A 22,274-nucleotide genomic window follows, 5' to 3' on the forward strand; every position below is an offset into this window, starting at 1 on the left:
CTCACATGACCTCATCTAACTCTCGTTGCCCCCCCACCCAGAAGGCCCCATCCCCATATACCATCACATTGGGAGTTAGAGCTCACCTTGTGAATTTTGGGGAGACACGCACCTTCAGATCATTGGGCCGAATTGTCCAGAGGGCGGTGCCAGTGCCTGCTCTGGCCAGCCTTCCGTGAGTGGCAGGGATCGTGTGGTTACTGGGCCTCGTAAGGGTGGGCAGCACGTCACTCTCTTGAATCCTGTGTGCGGACGCGGTGACAGCGTGTCAGACGGGACTGATGTGTTGCTCTTGATAGGGAAGTGATACAAATGTAAGTGTCAGACAAGCATAATTATCTCAGCCTCAGATAAAGGGTAATTGCTGGGCGTGCCCAACCCTGTTGTTTAATACTGTTCAATGTTGCGATTCATCTTCTTAATCATCCAGGATCGGTTTGGTTGATGATTTATGGGCCCATTTCTTTATGAAGGACCTATTATAGGCACCAAGGCAGGCACAATAGAAAACTGAGCTGGGTCCTCCCTGGAGCCGGGTCCTGCTTGGCTTTCTCTGGCCCTGAGATGTGGCCATGCCCTCTGCAGGCCCTGCCGCGCGGTGGATTTTGATAATCCCATCCACACGCTTAGTGCGGCCGGGAGTCTTTAACCTTACTGTCAGCTTTTTGCTGCTCTGCCGTTTTCCAGCTGTGCACAGTCTCGTGTGATTTCAGTCTACAGTGGGAGTTCCTTTAACGAGCCCTAGTCCATATGGCTTTTTTTTTTTTAATTTTTTTCAACGTTTTTTATTTATTTTTGGGACAGAGAGAGACAGAGCATGAACGGGGGAGGGGCAGAGAGAGAGGGAGACACAGAATCGGAAACAGGCTCCAGGCTCCGAGCCATCAGCCCAGAGCCTGACGCGGGGCTCGAACTCACAGACCGCGAGATCGTGACCTGGCTGAAGTCGGACGCTTAACCGACTGCGCCACCCAGGCTGGCTTTTTAAAAAAGTTCTGCTTAAGCAAATCAGTCCTTCTCGGTATCGGCTACTGTCGCGTTCCTCATCTTGTCCGTTTGCTACGGCGTTTCCCGGCGCGTGAATTCGTGCTCCGTAATTTTACGCATACGGCCCAGCCAGCCTCCAGATACTCTGATGCCTGCTAGGGCGCGTCCGTGTGTGCTGTGGCCACGTTTTCCTGTGTCACTTCCGCCGAAAGGCCGGATGAGAAACGAGCAGGAGCAAATAATTTCATTTGGGAGGTCTTCTACAGTTACGAGGGCCGTCTGGCTGAATCAGAGATTGATTTCGTTCTTTCCTTTGGCCACCCAGGAGCTTTCTGTCATTACCAGGGAGAATCGGGACTTCACAGTGTCTCCAGATGATACCTAACTTAATGCTAGGCATCGTGCCGGCTGGAGAGCACAGCCAGTTCAGTTCTCGCTTGTAGAGCTCTGGGGAAGGTGATAGAGGTTCGGGGTGGTTCGGGAACACTGTGAGGACACACAGGACCCCCGAGCCTCAGAGGGGAGCCTTGCCCGGCACCTTTCCCTGCCGGCCCTGGCTTCTGTAGCGGGATCGCCGGCCCGGTGCCCGTCCCTCTGGCCTCCGTCCCTCCGGCCGTCTCCGTTTCTTTATGTGAACGCGCGGGTTCCATTGCAACAGCAGCCGATGACTGAGCACTAGAAAACAAAGGTGTTGGGGCCCAGGGGACCGAGCATCTCTAGGAAGTGAATCCATCGCTTGTGGTCGAACTAATTTCAACAATGGGAAGAGGTGGCCTCGCTGTCTCCAGGTTTATTGGGTGGCGAGCAGCCAGGGCAGGCAGAGCTGTGACTTCACACCTGTGGCCGGAGCGGAGTATGGGTCGTGCTCCTAAGAAGAGAAGGGCCAGCGCTCTTTGTCTTTGCTTTCTGCTTTCCTTAGCAAGGTCTCCGTTGAGGAGTGGTGATGGTAAACGTGTCCCTGCGAAGGAGACAGTCTTCACCCCCTTCCAGAGCCCGTGAGGATGCCTGTGCTCCCCAGTGGAGGCTGGGAGAAGGTTCTGGACCTGGCCTCGGCCCTGGGGGACTCACTGCGGCTTTCCAGGTCGAGCCGCCTGGAGAGGTGGCTGCATTGTCACTACAGGCTCAGTCTGTCCTCACGGGAAGGACAGAAAACACAGGCACTCGTGCCATGCTTTACCTTTCTTCGCAAGCAAAAACTAAGCCGATAGCCTTCCTCTGAGTATACACGCTACGCGGGAGACGGAAACAGCCTCGTTCTCTTTCTGGTATTGAGGATTGACTCTTAAGTTTCCATCGAATCCTGCAGATTGGCATTATTATTAAGGACATTTGGGGAACCTTCTGGAAGCATTGATAATGGGATCGCCTCACCCCTAATACACGAGCTGTTGTACGCGAAAGGGCTTCTCGGATGTTATTACCAGCATCGATTTAAGCCAGAGACCCTAGCTTTTCCTCCAGAAAATTTTCTGCTGTTCTTGCTTCCCAGAATATCCAGTGTATTCTTTTCCAGAGCACCTCGCCAGGAGTTTAGCCGCTTATAACATTTTAAACTCTTACTTGTTTATCTTGGTGAACTTTCCTGGCTAACAAGGAAATCCATCATTATGCTTGGGTCCAAGTGAGGAAAAAAGAACCTTTTGTATTTTTTTTTTCAGGTCTGTGTATGTTGTTAATTTTTGTAAATGGGAGCTGGCCACGAACACCGTCCTGGGTTAATGATAGAATAGGTACGTGCCTGTGTGGGAGCGTGTGCGTGTAATGCATATAAACTTTTAACGATGGAAAACGTCAGGCATACACAGGAGCGGAGAGAATAGTATCATGGAACCGTCCTGTGGCCTTGACCGCACTTCGGCAAAAGTCACCGCACAGGGGCCGGTCCTGTTTTGTCCGTCACCCTGCCGCACCCCTGAGACCCTCGCTGCCTTACGGAAGCAAATCCCAGAACCCTTTTGAGTCCATAAATGGCTCTTCTGAAGTTACGGATCCCTTTTGAAAACGTAGCTACAACACCTGTTCCCCACTTAACAGTCCTCTCGTAACATCGTCCCCTCTCCAGCACGTTTCCCGTTTCTCTGTTTCATTTGGTCCAGGTTCGGAGAAGCCCCACACGGTGTGTTTGGTTGGTGTGTCTGTGAATCTCTACGTCCCTGCGCTTTTTTTTCTTTCTTTCTGATGACTTATTCATCGAAGGAACTAATTCGCTTGTCCTGTAGAATGTCCCTGATACTGGATTTTGCTGCTTTGGCCCTCGCGGGCTCGCTTGACACGTTCCTCTGTCCCTTGCTACTTATGCAAACTAGTGTCATTAGTCTGTGAGGCTTGATCTGATTTGAGTTCAGGTTCTCTTTCTTTTTTTTCTGGGGGGAGGGGGAGGGGCTGGGCTGGGCAAAGTCCCATTTCCTGGGATGCGGAGATTGTTGGTGGGTCCCGGCATCGTCAGCCTCATTCGCCCGTTTATAACGTTCCCCATCAGCTTTACACCTGCTGCTGTGCCCGTGTGGGTAGGAAGGCGTTCAGGATAAGTTCCCGAAAGTGGGTTTGCTGGGTCAAAGGGTAAATGCCCTGGTCGCGTTAGGAGATGTGGCCAGATCCTTCTCTTTACCACGTTGCCTCCCTGCCACTGACAGGTGAGTTTCTGTTGCCACGGCTGTGCCGACAGAATGTGTTGTCGCGCTTTCGCGTTGTTGCCAGGCGCAGAGGCGGGAGAGAGTATCTCGGCGTGGTTGTCATTTGAATTTCTCTGGAGGGTCTTGCTAAAAGTCAGACGATCAGAGCAGCGTTTACGGGTAACGGAAGTCTTTTTCTAGAAAACTTGAGCTTTTCCAGTGAAAAGGCGGCTGCGCTCCCTGCCCTAAAGTTTCCGAAGGGTGTTTGGGAAAATTATCTTAATGTAACTTGTTAGTCCCCTCCAGGGGCAAAGGCGGAGGGCTCAGGAGTGGCATGTGCACAGCTCCCCGAACGGGTGATGTACAAGAATGCGCTGAGTGTGCCAGTGGGTGTGGGAGAGTTCCTTCTCTAGTTATTCTAGATCTCCTGGAGATCTGGAACGTACCTCGTGTTAGATTCCCAGTTGTCCTGCAGCCAGAAAGCTCATTTAACGTTGCTTCACCCTGAGTTTCCCACGCTTACGTGCCGTTGAAGCCTTTTTTTCTACCGAGACACCCGTGAGGTCCCCGAGAGCTGGTGTGACAGCCCGAGACGCTTTGGCAGGGGGCACTGTCCTGCCCACCTTTTTACCACCCGTTGTTCTTGGTGTGCCGTTATCACACCTGACCCCCGTTCCCTTCTCCCAGCTTCTAGCACGGTGGCTGTTACGGCTCACCGTTCTCACGCTGTGGCCGTGGGGACTTTTCAAATGCTGTCTGTGCTTGTGTTTCTCCGGGGCTTTCTCTCTCACTTAGAATACAGTCTCCTGGATGATCTGGCCCCTGTCCTGACCTCGTTTCCCCCAGTGTCACCCCCACTCCTCTGTGTCTACCCCCTGACCACCCTGCTGGCTCTCCCCACTGGAACTTGCAGCCCCCTGTCCCCGGAACACTCTTTCCCCCAAATTCTACTTGCCTGCCTGTTCCCTCCTTTCTGTAGTTTTCTGGACAAATGGTGTCTTGCCAAGACCCTTGGCTGACCACTGGACCTAAAAAGGAGCCCTTTCCGTCACACTCTGTCCCGGAACCTGGCTTTGTTTTCCTTAAAACGCCGATCGCTGCCTGCCCTAATGATTTATTTTTTGTGGTCTCTCTTCTTGACTCGCATCGTGCCACATGGGAACAAGGACTCTGCCTTGTTCCCTGCTGGGTCCTCAGGACCCAGACGCTTCAGGCACAGGGCAGGGCTGAGTGGCACGAGTGGACCCGGCCCTGGGTGCTGTGCGGAGTGGCTGATGTCGCCGCTCCTGCCCGCTGGGAGCTGTGACGCGGTTCGCGTCACTGCTGGACACTGGCACCCTCTGGGCTGCCTGGACCACCGGAGGACTGTGTACATCGGCCCGGTCACCTTCTTATTAACCGCCCTCCGGCACTATCTTGTCGTCTACGCGCCGTGCTCTGTTGTGTTTTAAGAAATCCTGTTCCTCATTCCTGCTGTTGACATCACAGAGAGGGGCTCACGAAATATTCCAACGACCAGTTTCCAGGGGGCACATTCTTCGCCACGGGGTACCGTTTTCTCTTCGAGCCTCGTAATTGCTTGATGAACGTCTTCCCGTTTGGGCGGTGTGCGCAAAGTGAAAGCCACGTGTCTCAGACAAGAGTGACTGCACGCTCCCGAGCAGTCTGTACTAGAAGGACGCGGTATTAGATATGGGAATGAGCGTTCTCTCTCCAAGGGGATGTAGCGTTTTCACAAGAGAATGGGATCGTTCACAGTTGGAACAGGCTGAGGCCGACAGTTTCCCCAGTAACATAGCCCGTCAGGTACAGCCCGTGCGGAAGCCCGGCACCGCTCAGGTAACTGGAAAGCGTGCAGCAGCGGGGCGGAAACAAAAAGAACATTGTTCCTGGTCGCGGGACAGGTCTGCTGCTGCACACAGGCCCTGCTGTTGATAGAAAGCTGCCGGAAGCTGTCTGAGGTCCCTTCAGGGCCCCTTGCCAGAGCCGGTGATGTAAAAGGTGAAGTCGTAACAAAACTCCTCATTCTTTTGGGTTGTAATGTGTGGTATTAACATGGAATATCTTCAGCGGCCTGGCAGCCCTTTTCTTCCAGGCTGTGGGTTGAAGGAGCCATTTGGTTTTGCGTTTGCCGGTGCGGTTCTCTTGACGTCTTAAATCCAACAACAGACACGGAAACCAGGGTAGTAGGAGGTGGAGGTTCATAGATGCTCTGAAATGCCTTCTCACCCGTACTGCTGTCATCGCCTGAAGCTGCACCTTCTCCTTTTCCCTCTAACCCTTTCTTTCAAAAGGAGACCCTGGAGGGCACCGGTTTACTTTGGGACCACATCTGACTGGCTGTGGGGGTGGCCTTCGGCTGTGACACAGTGTGAATTTGGAGGCCTTGACTCTGAGCGTATTGCTAGCCCAGTGATGAAGAGGCTGAGAGCCGGTGTGAGCAGCCCTGGTGTGAACTTCACCGTGCCTCTTACTGGCTGCGTGACCCTGAGCAAGTCACTTAACCTCCCCGAGGCTGCTTCAAGATGTTGGAACGTGGAGACTGTGGTCTGGGTACTGGATTTTTTTTTTACACTGTGCCTCAGTCCATTTGGGCTGCTAAAGCAAAATACCACAGACTGGGTGGCTTATAAACAATAGAAATTTATTTCTTAAAGTTCCAGAGCCCGGAAGTCCCAGATCAAGGTGCCAGCCTGGTCGGCCTCTGTGTAGCCACCGTCTTGCTGTGGCGTCACAGGACGGAAGGGGCAGGGAGCTCTGTGGGGGTCTCCTTTATTAGAGCACTGATCCCACCGATCCCAGTCATGGGGGCTTCTCCCTCATGACCTCATCGCCTCCCAAAGGCCCCACCTCTTAACACCATCCCCCTGGGGGTCAGGATCCCAGCATGTGAAGGGGGGTGCGTAAACATTCAGATCATAGCACCGGGCGTCCTAACTTAAGTTTTTACCTTTTGTTGACAGTTACCACTTTTCTGTCATTTTATTTGAGATGTATCCGCACTCTCTTGGGCTCTTGATTAAAATTAAAAAAAGAAAAAGACAGTTCCTTGGCAGTCACAGATGTTACGATCTTCTTTATGAAATGGAGTATATTGGTATTTTAGAAAATACCAAATCACTGACCACATCCTCTGAATTTGACCAAAGTTCTAGGGGGAATTGGAGCAAAGGGAGAAAACTCCCAAAGAAATGAATTTTGCAGATGGGAAGGAAGGGGTTTCCTACCCTTTGAAGTTTTTATTAGATGAAATTTATCATCGTTGAAAAATGGAAGCGGTTGGGATTCTGTGAAGCCTTGCCTGCCCTTAGAAAAGCATATGGGCCCGACCTTGGCCGCTCTGAGCAGGAGTATGCCTGTGGGATCAAGGGGGCAGCACTGTACTTGGCGATCCGACACAGGCTTGAGAATTGGGAGACGTGGGTTCGAAACACTGCGGCTCTGCCGGATCTTAGCTTGTCATCTGGGGCCGCGGAGGTCATCTCTCTGAGCCTCAGGTTTTTCATTATAAAATCTGAGAGGGTTATGCTTCCCTCATAAAGCTGCTGAGGGGACTCAACGAGGTGACAGACGCCAAACGTGCAGGAAGACCCTGGTGCCTAGTAGGTGCTTGGCACGTTCAACTATTGTAATGTACTAGTTCTATAATTATATAGTGTAATCAAATAATATGTACCGGATAGAGTGTTTACCTAAGGTTATATTTGCATAATACATAATGACCCTTTTAGATGATTGTATGTTCTGTTCTATAACATTAATATTGACATACAGTTGTGAAATATGATGCACAATACAATAATGGTATATAACTGTTTTTAAATAACAGTATTCTCTCTGAAATACCAGGACTTCAAGATCATGTTCCCTAATAGCTTTCGCACTTTTTTAACAGCGGAATCTTTTTCCTTTCCCTTTCCTGCACATGACATCTTCTATGGAACCAACCAGAATGTCTGAGACGGAGCAAAGGGGAGGTGCTCGCTGAAGCAGGGGTGAGGGTCCTCGAGCCCTAGACGGGCCCTCCCTGTAGCCGCTCCTGCTCCCCGCGCCGGACACCCTTGGCACAGAGCGGAGACAGCTGTTCTAGGCCAATCTGCATTCTTTTCGAGGTCCCAGAGCCACTTGGGTATAGCCAAGGCCAGAGCGCAGGTCCGTGGCCTTGAAGTTGAACTTCCGTTCTCCCAGGTGCTGTGCAGCGTCCGCCGGCGGCATGAATTACGGGGCTGCCGATCCCTCTTCCTGAGGGAATTGCGGCCTGTTTTCCTGTGTGTGGCAGCCGTTCCCGTCATGGGGCCTGGTGCCTTGACGGGCTGCTGGCTCAGCCCCTGGGTTTACTGATGTGATGGCCACGCGCAGGCGTTCTTGCTACTGAAAGCCGTAAGGAAGTCACAACACTTACGTATAAAGCTGGAGCTGACATGCGTAGGGTCTCACATCACAGCCTTAGCGCCGGGAGCGTGTGTCTGTACTTCTGTGGCTGTTTGATTAGCTTTGATTTTCAAGCACTTGAAAACATTGTGCTCGGTGCAGTGGAGTTCATTTCTCCACGGGGGTGTCGGCGTCAGGCGAGGATCTATTTGCTGCGTTTTTCGTTCTGGAGCAGTCGACCTGGTTAGCAGAGGCGCTGGGCATTGACTGTTACAGGGAAGTCAGACTTGCCCGGCCTTGGTGTTTTGTCTGAGAACGATGGAACCCTTCTACCGACTTCATGAGCCTCTGCAGGTTGTTGGCTGTGACATTAAATGAGATGTATTGGAAAGCCTTTTATCAGAGGATCGGTGCCAGGAGACCCTGTTACGTAAACGAGTCTGGCTTTTCCCTGCAAGAAAAACCGGGCCACTGCTTCGGCGGATGTGGCGCTGTGAGATGGACGGCCTCTTATTTCCGCCCTCTATTGGAGACCCTTGGTTCTCTGGAGAACAGCTGAAATGGGAAAACGCGTGGCCAGGCCCTGCTGGGATGGAAGCGTGTCACCACTGGATGGGTGGCGTTGACTCCGTGAAAGAGAACTCAGGGCCAGGTTTCGTAAATACGTGATTTGCAGCTGATGCAGTGCCGGCAGTGGCCGTGGAGCCCTGAAGCCCGGTTCCAAAGGGAGGCAATGGCTTCCTGCCTTGGTGTATTTGTCCTTCTCTTATTCCAAGGGTCGTGAGAGCTCAGATCAACTCCGGGCCTAAAGAACCAGAGTTGGTGAATTATTTACTTTTTCTCCCATGAATACACAGATTCAGTGTTATCCTGACGATAATAATAATCACCGCTAATATTACACGCCTGGCCTTTCCTCATTAAGTGGGGGAAACGTGAACCTGAGGTTTACAGAGGCCAAGCCGCTTGCCCAGGGTCCCGCTGTAGTGCTGCAGCGTCACTGGTCCTCACCAGTGTGCCAGGATGCTTTCGTGAGCGGAAAACCGGCGAGTTTGGGCTGGCCGTTAAGGATCCAGATTTTCCGGTAACGTGGGGAAGAACGGTGTCGAACCGGAACCTGCGTGATGGTGGGTCTGGAATCTGAAAGGCATGCTAACTACTTTCAAGCGGCGGAGTTCGTGCCCCTTTCTGGATCAGAGTATTCCAACTGCTTTAGCCCTGCGGGTTTCCAAGCCTCAAGACTTAGGTAAGGGAGGCGAGACAAAGGACGTGCTGTATGCGGGAGGCGGCCTGCTTTGTGGAGGCCAGAGCCAGGCCTAGTCTCTCGGTCAGCGCTCTGTTTCCACCACCTGGAAGCAGGCCTTGTGTGCCTGGGGGCGGCCTGGCTGGAAGGAAGGAAGGGAAGGATAGAAGGAGGGAGGGAGGGAGGGAGTTTGGATGGATGGATGGAAGGAAGGATGGATGAATGGATGTTTGGATTGAAAGAAAGAACTGAGGAGGTGAGTAGTAAGGAGAAAGAGAGAGGGAGATCAGAACGAGAATGAGATGGAAGAAGGTAGCGGAGACAGAGTTTCCAATTTTATAGAAGGCATCGCTATTAAAAGTTCACAACATTTTGCTGTTTCCCATATGCTCTCCTTGCACACAGATGTCATTCGTATGTTTATTTAATAGACAGTTTTGACCGCTAACCCAGATGCCGGGGATAAACAAGTAAGACATAATCCCCCTCTCAGAGAGGAGTTTACCATCTCAGGATATTACTTAAGCCAGTGTTGTTGCCTGATCATTAGTAGAGGTCATGGGAATCCTGATTCGAAGGTCCTCACCTGCACTGGATGTTCCTGGAGCAAAGGAAACCGTCCACCGGCCAAGGCTCATCTCTGCGTGTTTACCACAAGCAAGAAAGGTTTTATGGGATCTTTATTTCTCTTTGCCACAACGCTTTTAACCGTTTCCCACCTTTCTGTAAAGCTTTTGAGTTATGTTGTTGTTGTTGTTGTTATTGTGTAATGGAATGTTATAATCTCTTATTTTTATTTTTTAACCAGGATTGATCGTAAGATGTCAAGCACTCACACCAACTACAAGCTGGATGAGGCACAGGCCATAATGAGTGAGCTCCGGACCATCAAGAAAGCCATTTGCACAGGCGAGAAGGAGAGGCGGGACCTGATGCAGGTAGGGGCCTGGCACTCTTCAGATCCCATGTCCGTTCGTCTGCCTGCCTACGCGTCTGTCTTTTATTTAAAATTTTAGGAAAATATGTACTTACCATATATATTATGTTATGTATGTATTATACATGCAATCCATATATTTTTAAATACACGCATATGTAATACATATACGTGTATATATGTTCTTTATGTGTGTATATTTATGTATACTGTATATTAAAATGTTTTCAAATACGGGTATTAGTTATTCCTAGGGCCGCCATGACAAAGGAGCACACACTGGCATAGAACAACAGAAATTTATTCTCCCAGGGTCTGGTGGCCAGGACGCCAGAGTCAAGGTGCCGACGGGGCCCTGCCGTCTCTGAGGCGGTAGGGGAGGATCCTTCCTCACCTCTTCCAGCTTCTGGCATTCCTTGGTATCCCTCAGCTTGTAGCTGCATTGGTCCAGCCTCTGCCTTCCTCGTCACCTGGTGCTCTCCCTGTGTCCCCGCATCTAAATGGCCTCCTCTTACAAGAGTGCCAATCACTGGATTAGAACCCACTCTAATTCTGTAGCACCTCACCTTAACTTGATTCCGTCCGCAAGGACTCGATTTCCAAAGCAGCCCGCATTCCCAGATTCTTAGGACTTGAACGTAACTTTCTGGAGGACACGATTTAAGCCACAAAAATGGGTGATGCCTATTGTTCAATAATCAAAATAATTTTAAAAGTCTATGATGAGAGGTCTTGCTGTTGCCTCATTCGCTTGTCTCCTGTAACTACTTTTATTAGCTTCCCGTATACCCGGCTAGTGTTTATGCAGCCGCGGGAGAGTGTGAACGCGTGTTCCGCCATCCTCACGGGGAGCTAGGACTATGCCTGCTGCTCCCCTGCCCCGGCTTCCTCACCTAACGATAACACCCCGTCTCTTTTTCCGCATCTGTCCACCACGCGCCGCTTCATTCCCTGACGTGGCCGCGAAGTACCCTACTGCGTGCGTACATTTCAGTTCCGTGGCTGCCATCAGTGGAGCATTATATCGTGTTCTTTTTTGTTCCTCGCGCTTCTGTAGATGTTGTTATTTTTAGAAAAAGCTTGAGTGTTTGCAAATGGGTGCGCGCTGGCCTTTTTGCTTGATGCTCGGGTGCTTTCAGATGTTTCTGTTACGGCTTTCATTTCGTGTTCCACACGCTGAGTACCTAGTAGGCACCGGTCTAGATTCCGCAGAACGTAGGGCATAGAAGGGCACGTGAAGCAGAGCTCAGACTCGTAGGCCAAATGAGACAGGTGCACAGATAGCTGCCTTCCATGGCAGTGCGTCCTGAGGTCAAGGATCCAAGAGACTTGTCCCCACAGTGGTCACTGAGTTGCCCATTCCCGGGCCCTGCCCCGGGCCTACTAGATAAGGCTCTGGAGGTGTGGCCCACACATCTGTATTTTCACACGCCCTCTCCAGGTCACGAAAGTAAATGATCGACGGTTAGATTGTCTCCGAGCACTGGTAGCAAGAACAGCTACTGCCATTTACTGAGGCCTCTGAGTGCGGTGTCGGACAAGGTGCCGTATGGATGTCACCCATCACAACGTGAGCCTAAACCCCAGGGGCGAACCAAGCGGCATTTCGCCACGGGGGCTTGGAGGCTCTGCCCCTGGAGGTTGCGCTAACTGCTCCGCACTGGCCGATCCAGGCGTGCAGGGCGGGGGCGACCGCCCAGTTGCCTTGAGTGGGTTCCCCACTTTCGAGGCTGGAGATAGAATTTCTAGAAGAAGCTTCAGACCCCAGCATCTTCTCTGAGACGCTCCTGGGAGAGGCATGGGGAACGTCCTCTCTAGTAAAATCAAAGAAGTTGTTCTGTCTTTCTTTTATGAGCTTAATGGTACCGGCCCATTCCAAGATGCCTTTGTCTAGAGCCAGAACCAGCTACGTGTGTTATACCGCTCCTGCGGGTCCTGGTGTCCACAGCAATGTCTGCTGAAGATAAAAACGTTCAAAAGTCTTCTAAAAACTTGTAGAAAATCTCATTGCTCTTTGACTTGCACCCAAAGGGGTTACGTGTGCCAGAAGACATACTCTAGTTTTTGGCCAACTGACATCACGTGAGATGACTCTTGGTCATGTACAGTCACCTGAAAAACCAGGTTGTGAAAATACGTAAACATCATCTGGGAGTGGTTTTGCTTCTGTGTGGTTTATCAAAATCTCGAGGTGGCATTCATCTCAGACTCATTTATTGATAGAACGTTTTGGATGGCAGTGCTCCCCCCTTTTATTGAGGTACAGATGACAAAATTATATAAACTTAAGGTATACAACCTAATGATTTGATGTACATATATAACCTGGAATGATTACCACGATAAAGTTAGTTAACACATCCACCGTCTCACATAGGTACCGTGCGTGTGTGTGCGTGTGTGCGTGTGTGTGTGTGTGTGTGTGTGTGTTGAAACACGCTGTGTTTCCTAAAGAAGAAAAACAGTAACAGTGGTACCCCGGCAGTTGTCTACGTTATCCACATGCTGGCAGGGGGACTCGGTCACAGGGGGACGTAAATGACGAAGAATTGTATTAAAGGTGCACGTGGCGGTAGACTTGGCTTCTCCACCTGGTGGGGGAGGGGTGGGGTGGGCCGGCGCCAGGGGCGGCCCTCAGCGGGAAGGGAAGCGTCACCACCTCTGTTCAGGCGGCTCGTTTCCTTCTCTTCCAGAGCCTGGCCAAGCTGACCGACGGCTTCAGGAATAGCTTTTCTCTCACCGACCCTCTGCCGGAGTTCCCTCACAATCCAGGTGTGCTTGGCGATTCTTTACCTCAGCAGTTCTGCGACGCTGGGTCTCAGACCGACATCGTCGGAGAGGTATGCCAGGAACCGGGGGCTGGGGTGGAGGGGAGGGCCGAATGTGCCAGGAGAGGAAAGAGCCGCCTTCGCGGTGCCGTCACTCGTCACTCGTTTGTTTTCCTCTGCCACTTTCTCTTCAGAGATGTTTAGGCTTTTGTGCCATTGCGTTGGAGGAAAAAAATCCAGCTGTGAAGGTCCCAGGGCCTGGAAGGCAATCGAATTGCTTATTACCTCTCTCCTTGTGATTCTTTAAAATGGCAGAATCCTTTTGAGAATTGAATTTAGGTGTGTTTTTAACAGACATATGATATCTTACAGCAGGGATCAGCTAACTTTTTCTGTAAAGGCCCAGATAGTAAATATTAAATTTTTTTTTAATGTTTATTTACTTTTGAGAGAGAGAGAGAGAGACAGAGCGTGAGCAGGGGAGGAGCAGAGAGAGAGAGGGAGACACAGAACCTGAAGCAGGCTCTAGGCTCCAGGCTGTCAGCACAGAGCCCGATGCGGGGCTCGAACTCGGGAACAAGATCGTGACCTGAGCCGAAGTCGGACGCTTAACCGACTGAGCCACCCAGGCACCCCTAGATAGTAAATATTTTAGACCTTTGCCATAACTATCCAACTGTGTTGTTAGAATGCAAAAGCAGCCATAGGCAGTGTGCAAACAAATGGGCAGGGCTGTGTTCCAATAAAGCTTTATTTTTAAAAACAGGATTGGATCTGGCCTGCGGGGGCCATAGTTTACCGATCGTTGGCTTCGCCCAGTGATTTTCCGAGGCTTTGTGGCTGTAGCACCCTTGGGTTATACTTTGATGCTATTTCTTATTCTTCTAAAAGAATGTCAGGAAATTGAATTGAATCAAAATTAATTTTGGTTGGGACTTGGAAGAATTTCATAAGGCCCCTTTTGGCAATTAGTGAAGCCTTGAGTTAGCCACAAAAACAAAGTTGGCAGTCATCATCTGAAGCAGGGTGGTGAATGCTTAAAGACACTCCTGTTGTAATGTTATTGAGTGAAGTTTATTACAAATGGAAGACAAATTGAAAAAAAAAAGATGGCTTCTTTTTCTTAGAGCTTATTAAGTAAAGATGAGACATCAATGGAATGTGGAATGCCCTCCCCAAAATTACATAAAGAAAAGGAAACAAGGGGAAAAGACCATTGACAAAAACTCTGGGTTTTAAATAATTAACTAATATTTTGAAATTTAGGCAAATAGTATCTCTTTGAGAGTGCTATGGTAAATAATGACTCTTTGTCCTGGACGTCCCAGAACAGCCCTATTTTCAATTTTCCCCTCCTTGCTTTTAAAAGTCTGCGTAGACGTTTTTGACCAGGCAATTTTGGTTTTAAAGGATAGGGTCACCATCTATATAAAGACACACAGAAAAGAATCTGTAAGTCAGAAATGCCTGCTATTTTTGCCTAAAGGGTTTGGTGTGCAGGAAAGAAAGAAGTACAAGACTCATTGAATTCCATGAATAATTGCCGTTATCATAGGGTAGGATTAGAATTTAGAGATTCGACTAGTTTGGAAGAAACAAAGGTTCTCTAATGATTAGGTAAGACTTTCTGAAAATATCAGGTGGGGAGTGGCTGGTCATGCCGTTGCAGTAACTCAAGGAGTAAATTGTTATCGTTTGTGAGTTTACTGGGGCTGGCCCTGGACTGACCGCTTCATGGCTGTTACCTTATTAGTTGTTTCCATATACTTTTGATAGACGAGGGGATCAGGTGCCGAGTCAGCTAAGGTCATGTAGCCAGGGCTGGCTGGGTTTGAATCAACATTTCTGATGTCTAAACCCCTGTTTATATCATGTCGTTATAAAAAAGGATATTGAAAGGCCGTAATTGGATTGGTGGGCTATTACTGCCTAACAGATTACTCCAAAATGTAGCATCTTAAAACATCACACTTCGATTATCTCAGACTTCTACTGTGGGTCAGGAGTCTGGGTGGGCCCTCTGCTTCAGCGGCTCTCACGAAACTGCAATCAAGGCATCGGCCAGGGCTGCAGTCTCATCCAAGGACTTGACTGGGGAAGAGGCCACTTTGAAGCTCACGTGATTGTTGACAGGATTCACTTCCCCACGGGTCGTGGGACAGAGGGTTTTGCTTCTTTGCCGTATGGACCTCTCTGGCACCATAGCTTGCTTCATCAAAGTGTGCAAGCTGAGAGAGTCTGCCAGCAAGATGGAAGTCACTGTCTTCTGTAACCTGGTCACAGAAATGGCTTCTCATCATCTCTGTTGTATTCTATTGGTAATCATGGCTCTAGAGCACTCTCAAGGGGCTCACACGTGGGGCAAATCCCAAGAGGTGGAGACTACTGGGCACCATCTTAGACGTCTGCGTACTTGGCTTAGTTATCAATTTGGGTCATCAGTTTTGTGGGATGGGTGTGGACATAATTGGCTATGCTTTTTGACCCCAGGACTTTGCAAACACAGATGTATACACGCTGCAGGCCTAATGCCGGGATTCGACGGTTGGGGTACATGCTACGTAGGAACTGTGAAGCAGGAACCTGCTGAATCCATTGGGTCGTAGGTTTTTCCTTTTTTGACCAAGATGTCCATTTTGTTCTCAAAGAAGAGTGCAAAAACAGAGCTTAGAGATCTACAGGAGCATCAAGAACAGGTTGAAGAAATATCTGTTGGTCTTGATGATGGGTCAGCTGCAGGAGTCTCCGACAAACAAGGTGGTGAGGTGACATGTAGCTCGTTTCCAGCGTAGATGGCTTCTGGAGATGTGACGTCAAAGCATAGGAGTGTGTGTATGTGTGTGTGTGTGTGTGTATTGAGGAAACCGTGGGGAGGCTGTAAAATGTGTAAAATTATGACACATCTCATCGGAGAATGCTCAGCCCCTCATAAGGCATTTCTTCCATCTCGCCATTCGAGACGATGAAGATAAAGACATTCCTATTGATGTGTATCAACACTGGTATCGATAAATTCATCACTAATCATTCAGATAGAATATTTTCAAATATTTGCTGACATGACGTTATTTAAAAAAATGACTTGGAGGCTATGGTCTAGTTAAGGTCAGATCTACAGAGAGGATCGATTTCATGAATTGGTGTCATAGATTTCCAGGAATGAAAGAAGTGACCAAGGTGAGCTACGATTACCTCCCATACAGGTCTTTTTTTGTTTTGTTTTAGGAATTTGTTTTGTTCGGTGTAATTGGTAAGAAAATAAGAACAACTAATGATCATGTCAGGGCACCACATTTCAATTCTAACTCCTAAGGTGATGTGCCCCGATCCAGGCTTTTCCAGACCTTGCTTTATTTCCTTTTGACCTTGAACTCTTTAACATGCCATGTGACACTAGAAGGAGTCCTGTAGCCCATGCCTAACACAGCTAAGACCGTCGTCTTCCGATCGTGTGACTTCTCAGGAGAACATCGTTATTCTGCATTTATCGAAGAATGGCAAAATGTACTGTACAAAGTGGGACAGACGTTTATGCCTTTGTATCAACTTTTACTAAGGGATTCCCTATTTTGTTTTTTAAACTTAATTTGTTGTTAAGAATTATACAATAGATGAACACACGTCCACTGTTAAAAAATACAGACCCACCAGTGTTTGAAAAGCAGAGCTTCCCAGCCCCACGCCCAGCTTCTAGCAACCAGAGGTGACAGCTAAGTATTATTTGGTGTGTTTCCTTCCAGACCCTTGGAAAGGGGACATTTGTTTTCTTTTTTGAGAGAGAGAGAGAGAGAGAGAGAGAGAGCGATCAAGCACGAGTGGGGGAGGGGCAGAGAGAGAGAGAGAGGGAGGGAGAATCCCAAGCAGGCTCTGCACTGTCAGCAGAGCCCGACGTGGGGCTCAAACTCACAAACTGTGAGATCATGACCTGAGCTGAAGTCTGATGCTTAACCGACTGAGTCCCCCCAGGCGTCCCGAAAAGTGGAAATGTAAAGACAAAATAAGATCTTCTTCACTGTTGCTAAAAGTTGAAATGAATTTTCTATTTTGAAAATATGTTTTAATATGTTTCCCCCCCCCCCTTTTTTTTTCCTTCTGTTCCGGAAAGTTTGTCTTTGATGATAAGACAAGACTTGTAGACCGAGTCAGGCTTAATTGGCAGTATGAGGAAGCCAGAAAGAGGTAAGAAGCTCCTTTTTCCAATCTTGCCTTCTGCTTCCTTCCTTTCTCCCATGGAAAGAGGTTTTGTGGAACTCCAGTGTGGGATCGTCCACTTTTTCTCAGAAAGCGGTGTCTGATAGAATATAAAATCAAAGATCTTCCTTTCTGTGGAAGCTTCCTAATACCCACAACAGAATTTCATATGCATTTAAAATGTGAAACGGTCACTCTTGTGAACAGTTATAAAGCCATGATTTAATAAAGACAGAGACACCCGGCTCCCGCCCTCCCTGCCTTCCCACCAAGGCTTCGACACAATCGCCTTGTCTTTTATATGTGCCCTTTCCGACTCCGTAGGTTAATGGAGAAAGCCACGCATCTTGGTTTAAAAGACGGGTTAATAAGGACTAGGTCAGCACGCGCTGGCGGCCCCCGGTCTGTTTGGATTTCAATAGAACCGAAGCATAGCCACTTTCGTTGACCTTTGCTGTAAATCATCTGCCCTCTGAAAATTGAGACTCGACCCTGTCTGTACATTTTCAAAATTCATCTTTCTGTCCCCCTGTCCCAGTCCTAACCGTAGCCAGGGGCAGGATTGAGAGGCAGCGTGCAGTCCTCACAGGCAGGCAGGGTTTTTAGCACGTCATACCCCTCCCCATGTCCCCAGGACCCCGTTTTCTATATTCTGACCCTGCCGTGGCTTTTGTGTCCTCTTTTTAGACACTTTCTCTCTTTTGTGTCTTTTGAAAAGAGCCTTAAAACCAAATCATTTCCAAATCTGTGCTTCGGAAAGCTACAAAGCATATCGTTTTGAAAAAAGTTTCTTGAGTCACATGCGAACTGTTTTCTTAGAGGGTGAGGGAGGAGCGGAATGCCCGGTGGGATGAGGGAGTCCTTTCTGGAAGGGAAATAGTTGGGTCTGCTCGATCGACTGTATCATTCCTGATGTCTGGTAATCCACTTGGTTGCCTTTGTAGAAAATGTAAAAATAGCAACCAAAGCAGATCAGATGACTCCCCTGCTAGAGGGCCTGACACGGGCCTTCTGTTTGCTCGGAGCTCTGACACCCGGCTCTCCCTGGCTTCCCCCCTCGCATGTGCAGTGGGCTTTATGTTTCCACACGGACTGCCGCCAGATCCGTTCAGCCGTGCTGCTGGGCTCCGTGGCCGTATTGTCCATCTACCGCGCGTTCCTGCTCTTGAGCTCGCTGCCGTCTGTCAGGGGCTGTTGTCCCCGTGGAATGTTCCTCTGCTCATTCCTGCATGTTTCTACTGGACTGCGCAGTGTGGGTGCTTGGAATTTGCTGCGCTGTTTTAAAATGCAGAAAATAGAAGGTTGCTACACTTAGGAACTTAATTGTTACGTGCTTTGCTGTGACATTTTCTCAACATAGCAAGTGATTTTTTTTGTTTTCTAGAGATAGCATCGGTACACAGGGAGTCACCTTTTAAATGTTGAGATAATACATTTGGGCAAAAAGGCAAGTATTTAAGGCAGATATGCAGGGGAGGACACTGCATTTCATCAATACCTTTTAAATGAAAGTAATATTTCAAGGTTGCCAGAACCTTGTTAGGAAACGCACTGCAGCTATGGGGGTGGGGGGTGGAGTCCTGCCCTGGGTGCTTCAGCCTTTGTGGGACAGTGAGGGCTTCTTGGGAACGCCTTTCTGGGCTGCACTGGCACCATTTACGCGAGGACCTCCTGGGCTGGCTTGCACGAGCGCTGCCTGTCTTCCCTCTAGCACAGGGGTTCCCAGCTCGGGGGCGGGGGACCCTTTACCCCCAGGGGACTTCTGGCCCTGTCTTGAGGCATTTGTGGTTGTCACGACTGTGGGGGACCTGCTATCGGCATCCAGTCGGCGGGGCCCAGGCCTGTCACTCCATCATCCTACGGCGCATGGGCCGGACCCACACAAAGCATGATCCCTGCCGTGTGTCCCCAGTGCCGAGGCCAAGAAACCCTTCTCTGTGCTGGAGGACTGCGATGTCTTAGGGGGCCACGCCTGTGGTCTGCGTGGGTGACCCCGGGAGCTCCAGTGGGTAGAGAAGCCGCTGGGAGAATGGGAGGTCGTACTTCTTTCTACCCGGCACCTGCCCTGTTCGGGGCATTTCCAAACAATTGTGTGGTGTATGTGATGCGGTTGCATATGGTCTTTAACCTATTTGGGAGATAAACTCCTCCCCAGCTAACAGAAATCTGTGAGTTTATCAGCGGCTCTGCCTGGGGGTGAGGACCTCCCCCCAACCCACCGGGCAGTACCTGCTGGGGCTGCGCGTGCGTGTGTGCGTGAACATATGTGTACACGCGCCAGAGCCAGAAACACATGCCCGTGTATGCTTGTACGTGATGTCCGCATATACCACAGGCATGCTTACATACGTGCACGCACACTTGTATTTTCCTCTTTGTTTTTATTACAAAAACAATACATGAATACATCGTTTTTGTCAGAGGCGCAATCAATAAATAGAGACCAGCTGTTTTTCCCTTCTCTAATCCCACTTCCTACCATTAATGGTTTGACGTGAAACCTTCCAGGCTTTTATCTAAACATTGAAATCAATTAAGCCCAGCATAGTTAAATATGGTACGTGATGCATAGCTTAGGAGGCATAGCCATCACTCTGCGGCTAGACGTCTTCGATGGCTGCAGTTTTCCCTTTCCACAAACTGCACGTCTTTTTGTGGGCCCCAGCCTTGCAGGAATGACGGTTCCCGTGGACCGAGACTCAGCAATGAGATGCGTGGGTCTAAAGGCACGTACGCCGAAAGTTTTGCACTGCTGCGAATGGCGATTGAGAGCCCTGATTCTCACATGCGCTTAGCATCATGAAACGTCTTCATTCCTTGTCAGTTTTCCTAGAGTGATGGGCGGAGACGTCCTCCCAGCTGCCATGCGCTTCTCCCTGGTGTGGACGGTGCGTTTCCTGGTGCGGTTCAGCATACTCTTGTGTAGCCTTTGGTCATTTCAGTTGCTCTGTCGGAATTTTTTTTCCAGACAAGTGATCCTTTCAAAACGTGTTAGATGCTCTCATTCCTCTGCCTCGCATGGGTCTCAAGCATTGAAGGAGGCAATGTTTGCTCCCCAGGGAGCGTTTTTGGTCCCCGTGACTAGAGACCGGGCACTGCCGGCAACCAGCGGGCAGAGCCCAGAGGTGCCGCATGGCCCCATGGCACAGCCTCAGGTGGCCCAGACTGTCGGTGGTGTCTTGGCTGAGAAGCCTTACTCTCGGGCTGCTTGTTTTGCTCCTGAATCCCTACTGTGTTTGGATCGCGAGGGCCCACAGGAGCAGGTTTTCGCTAACTCGGGGCATTAGCCCGTTCCCCGCGCCCTCCCCGCCCTGCTCCAGCCGAGCCGACCCCTCGGTGTTCCCCAGACATACCGGGGCTCCAGCCTGCCAGGCAGACTCCTGACTTAGTGCCTGGAGTTAGCAGAACCACTCCCCTCCCCAAGATGTCCGTGTCCTGTGGACAGAACCTGTGACTGTGTTGCCTTCCATGGCAGAAGAAACTGTGGATGGGATTAAGTTAAGGACGTGGAGATGAGGGGATGGTCCTGGATGATCCAGGTGGGCTCAGTGTCATCACTAGGGTCCCTGGAAGAGGGACGGTCAGGGAAGGAGACGTGGAGGGAAGCAGAGATCAGAGTGGCGTGGGCCACGAGCTGAGGCCTGTGGGCGGTCCCTAGAAATGGCAGTGGGATGGGTTCTTCCCTAGAGCCTCCAGAAAGATCACAGCCTTGCCCACCCAGTTTTGACTTGTGACTTCTGGAACTGGAAGATAACAACGTGTGCCACTGAATCTGTGGTCTTTGAGCCACTGAATCTGTGGTCTTTTGTTACAGCAACAAGAGGAATCTCACAGAGTGCCCTGAGGGCTAACAGAACTGTGAGATCAAGACCTGAACTGAAATCAGTCAGCCGCTTAACCGCTTAACTGACTGAACTACCCAGGTGCCCTGAGAGTGGTTATTTTATTTATTTATTTAAAAAAATTTTTTTAATGTTTATTTATTTTTGAGAGAGACAGAGCGTGAGCAGGGGAGGGGCAGAGAGAGAGAGAGGGAGACACAGAATCCGAAGCAGGCTCCAGGCTCTGAGCTGTCAGCACAGATCCTGATGCGGGGCTCAAACTTACAAACCGTGAGATCATGACCTGAGCTGAAATTGGACGCTCAACCGACTGAGCCACCCAGGCGCTCCAGGATGTATTCAGATTAAAAGGAAGTCAGTGGAAGTGGAACTCCTAATTCCAAGTGGTAGTGTGATTTCTAGAGAATTCTGTCGACCAAATCACCATCATGGTGACTAGTGTTGTGTTTTCAACTCTGGGTCGTGGAAAATGTACCCAAACAACTGCTTCTGGGTTTCCCTTCAGGAACATCACTTAGGATTCTCAAGGCAGCCCTTATGATAGGAATACTTCCACATTATTGGTTGAAAATTTTAGAATTTTTCAAAGCCGATTTGGAGGAACGAGTCTCGAAGCAGTCCCAGTGACGCAGATAGTTCCTTATTTTTAACCTAAGAACACTCGTTCCAGAACTGTGCACAAACTGCAGCTGTTTCCATAGAAACACTCGCAGTCCAGATAGGAACAAAACATCAGACCCATCCAGTTTTTTGTGTCTTAGCGTTTGTTGCCAGGATGGGTTCTGCTGTTCATCTGGCGTCAGAAACCCAAGTCGTGTTAGGATTCCAGTCGAATTTGATCAGACGCTTGGAGTTTTCCTTCGTTTCTGCAGTGACTGTGTATCGGGGCTCGGGCGTGAGTGAATCACAGCCAGGAGCGACGTGGGAAAGCATCCTTTCCACGGCTGGCTCCTTCTTCCCCATTCAGGCCAAGAGAAAGAAGCCTACACATGCTCTGCTTCTCATTTGAAGGAGTTGCGCTCTGAAGATCTGTACCCTCAAAGGGGAAAAGACACGAGGGCAGGGAAGGGTTTGGGGGTGTTAGTGGACCCTTCCTACACCACATATTCGAGATTCAGCTCGAATTTCCAACACAGAATAGAGAGCTGAGCCAAATGGACAGCGGTTTATTGATGCTTAGCTCAGTCAGCTGAAGCGATTTTATCGTCCATCTGACCTAGATCTCAACTGAGATTTTCTTGAACTTTTGCTTTTCGCGTACATGGATATTTACAAACAGAAAACTAAGGAGAGAAAACGTAAGCAGTGTCAAATCTGTAGCTG

At 49.6% G+C, this 22,274-nt stretch overlaps 1 protein-coding gene across 2 annotated transcripts in view; it reads left to right on the forward strand.

Moving 5' to 3' along the window:
- The window catches only part of WWC3 (WWC family member 3), a 135,541-nt gene that overhangs the window by 60,604 nt on the left and 52,663 nt on the right, over nucleotides 1-22,274 (forward strand). For both annotated transcript variants that reach the window (XM_042974559.1, XM_042974560.1), the window contains 3 exons: nucleotides 10,022-10,151; nucleotides 12,844-12,990; nucleotides 17,024-17,097. In XM_042974559.1, the coding sequence (XP_042830493.1) occupies nucleotides 10,022-10,151; nucleotides 12,844-12,990; nucleotides 17,024-17,097 (351 nt within the window). The remainder of the gene's footprint in view (nucleotides 1-10,021; nucleotides 10,152-12,843; nucleotides 12,991-17,023; nucleotides 17,098-22,274) is intronic.

Source organism: Panthera tigris, chromosome X, assembly GCF_018350195.1.
Source record: "Panthera tigris isolate Pti1 chromosome X, P.tigris_Pti1_mat1.1, whole genome shotgun sequence".
Lineage (NCBI taxonomy): Eukaryota > Metazoa > Chordata > Mammalia > Carnivora > Felidae > Panthera > Panthera tigris.